This window comes from Pygoscelis adeliae, unplaced genomic scaffold (genome assembly GCF_000699105.1).
Source record: "Pygoscelis adeliae isolate BGI_AS28 unplaced genomic scaffold, ASM69910v1 Scaffold610, whole genome shotgun sequence".
NCBI lineage: Eukaryota > Metazoa > Chordata > Aves > Sphenisciformes > Spheniscidae > Pygoscelis > Pygoscelis adeliae.
This window is the reverse complement of record NW_008824008.1, coordinates 477,003-479,972: the sequence shown is the minus strand read 5'-3', so window position 1 is coordinate 479,972 and position 2,970 is coordinate 477,003. Positions and strand designations below refer to the sequence as shown.

The following is a 2,970-nucleotide window of genomic DNA, read 5'->3' as shown; positions in this document are numbered from 1 at the left end:
AGAAGGCCAGCCCCACACAGAGATTGCTCATTGCCGTGGCAGCTGCACCATGGAACAATTCAACTGTCCCAAGCAGACAACGCTCAGGAACCTCTGTGACCTCAAATGAAGTTTCCGAATACCATGACCAAAATGAGAAGCGCTACAGGTCACAAGGGAAATACTCCTAAACATATTGAGCACTGAATACTCTGTCCCCAGGGATTCCTTGTCATATAAGCCCATACCATCCTGCTGGGAGCTCACGTTGCATTCACAAAGTCAGAGCCTATGCGTTGGCGGTAATACTAAGCTGTAACATCTCATTTGGTTAATATGACCAAAATATCCTGCCTTCTTTTCCCAAAATGCAGTCAAGAGGAGGAAAAGCAGTTGAAACTGCACACGCTTCTTTCTCCTGACCTCTGTGGCAGACATGCATGCACGCAGCTACAGCATTTCCCAGAGGGAGTGAAGGGAGAGTGCTGGCTGTGGCATTCCCAGATAGCTCAGAAACATTCATCACATTATTACCCTGAAACTGGTTTTCTTCTTGGGCCCAGGGCTGACTCACGCATCTCAGCTCAAGCTGTATGAACTACACCAGTCTGTGGCATTCACCTACAAGCAGCCTTCTGCAAGACTGTGCAGGCACATTTATAATATCTGTCAGGAAGATTCTGCAGGTTTTGGGGCATCTGTGGGTCTCAAAAAGCTGTTGTCACTGATGGTAAGGTACCAGCCAACCCTGATCATGAAAACTCAACTGAACCTTGATGACTCACTTCCCAATAAAATCTGGTTCTTCTGTGATCTTTTATGTAACAAGGCAGGTTTACCTTTATTTCCCGGCACTCAAATAACCAAAGGCAGATGTGCACTGACAATGCAGTTTGCTCTTTTAAAGTTTCATTTGATTGTCTTCAGTTTTACACAGGGAAGAATGGAAAGGTCCTTATAGCACTGGCAACAAGCTCTTAGTGCACAAAGTTATTTTTGCATCTAAGTAAAATATGAAAGGGTTTCCTCAAAAAAAACCCCATTGTTAATTCTTCACAACAGGTGATGATACTGTGAGAATGACTTGGTTGATGTTCACCAGCAGCTCATAGAAAAAAATATTCAATTAGCTTTTATGTTAAACCACACTAAGTCAGTTTGACAGAATGCAAAATAAAGAGGGCAATTCCACAGGTTTGGCAGAATTAGCCAAGGAAAATTCCTAGATACTGCACACAGCAAGATATTTTGCCGTGCAAGCGCAGCCTCAAAAAAGGCTGAGTTGGTCCAGTGTGAGAATCGGAGAATTATTTCTGGGTGTGATAAACGTGCTAATCATCAATGTCAGCATTTAGAACCATGTGTCATACACACTAGATGAATTATTAAGTAGTGTCCAAACCAGACTTTTTTTTGCATCCATTTCATTTAATGAGAAAATGCAGCACGCAAATTGCAAGGGGGAGTCAAGCAACAGACTATAGGAAAGATCAGGTGTAGAGAGAGGAACATGAGGGCCTGAGCAAAAGGCAGGCGGCAGTACGAAGGAGAAGCCACAGCATTATTACATACATGGTCATCCTAACAGAATACAAAGCCATGTGATACGCTCACTGTGCTTGCTCAGTGTACTTCCAAAAAGTCACTATCCCTTACCAGAGTTATTCTTCAGTAAGAAATTTGGGAAACACTCCCCAATAGTGAATATTTCCATTTACTCACTCATGACTGCAAAACTGCTTTACTGACTCTACAGGTTCAGTATGGAGACTTGCTCTGAGTATGTCTTCAAGGAATCACTTCAATTTGCTGACAGGGTAAAGCACCCAGCCACTGAAGTGGATTACCCCGCTGGGTCCTTAAAGCTCCGAAAGCCTCTGAGGATTGCAGCCTTGACACTGAGGAGTGCTGAGCATTGTGCTTGGACACCCCTCTTTTGTACAGGCATTACACAGCTCCCTTTCTGACTCCAATTGTACACTCCAGCGGAGGCCGCGTGCTGACTGTGCTTCAGACTACATTCCTCAGCTCCCAGACAATTCTGTTTGCTTTTCATCAGAAGCAACAGCCTAAAGCAATGGAAACTGTGGGAATTAGCTGCAGTGTGTGAAAACACCATTTACAGTACTTCAGTGTTCAGGCCTCTCAGACAATATAAATTCCTCCCATATAGATGCCTGTTGCTAGCTAGCCCCAGCCCAGACACAGCACATGCCCAGAAGGATGCCTGGAAGCACTGAAGCCGAGCGGGCTGTCCCCCTGAATGCAAATGGAAATTCTCTCTGTTACACAGAAAGGGAAAGTCAGAGTAGAAGAAGGGAGGAAAGTACTGAGCTGCTGTGATGCTGTGGGATTTAGGCTGCCTTACTTTGAAGGGAGCAAAATAAACCTCTAGCAATTATACTGGTGCAAAAAATAGCATGTGCATCTACTTTGCCTTATCCCTGTGAGGCAAGACTTTTATTCTGCTACCCATGGTATCAAAAGCTTGCTGTAAACAGTCAACAATACACTAATGCTCATTTAGGGGAGAAAAAAAAAAAAAAAGCATTTCTGTACCTCTCTCTCCCCTTCTCTGTACTCTCCTCCATCACATAGCTGCAGACAGCAACACTGGCTCCCCTTCACCTTCTCAAGGCCGAAAAGAACCACCTCCGTCAGCTTTTCTTCTGTCACTGCTCCAGCCATCCCCCTAACAGCTTAGCACATCACGGTCTCCCTTATGCTGGGGACCCCAAACTGTACCAGGCACCCTTCTCTCACCCTGCCCCTAACACAGCCTGGGCTGCAGTTGGCCTCCCTCGTCCCAGAATGTCCAGCTGATGCCTGCTTAGCTCCTTGCCCACCATGTCCACCAGACTGCCTTCCAGGGGGTCAGGATTCCTTGACATAAATCTGGCCTTAAGTTTCTCTACTGCAAGAATTATCAGGAAATAGATTTGGAGTTTGTGTAAAATCCCTAACTCTCAAAGCACACAGAAAAGGAGGTAG

The 2,970-nt window shown here is 45.2% G+C and overlaps 1 protein-coding gene across 1 annotated transcript in view; it reads right to left on the bottom strand.

Moving 5' to 3' along the window:
- The window catches only part of LOC103918675 (RNA-directed DNA polymerase from mobile element jockey-like), a 23,461-nt gene extending 20,794 nt beyond the window's left edge, over window positions 1–2,667 (bottom strand). Inside the window, 1 exon segment of the mRNA XM_009326057.1 lies at window positions 2,539–2,667. Within this exon segment, the coding sequence (XP_009324332.1) occupies window positions 2,539–2,667 (129 nt within the window).
- Between the last annotated feature and the right edge of the window lie 303 nt (window positions 2,668–2,970).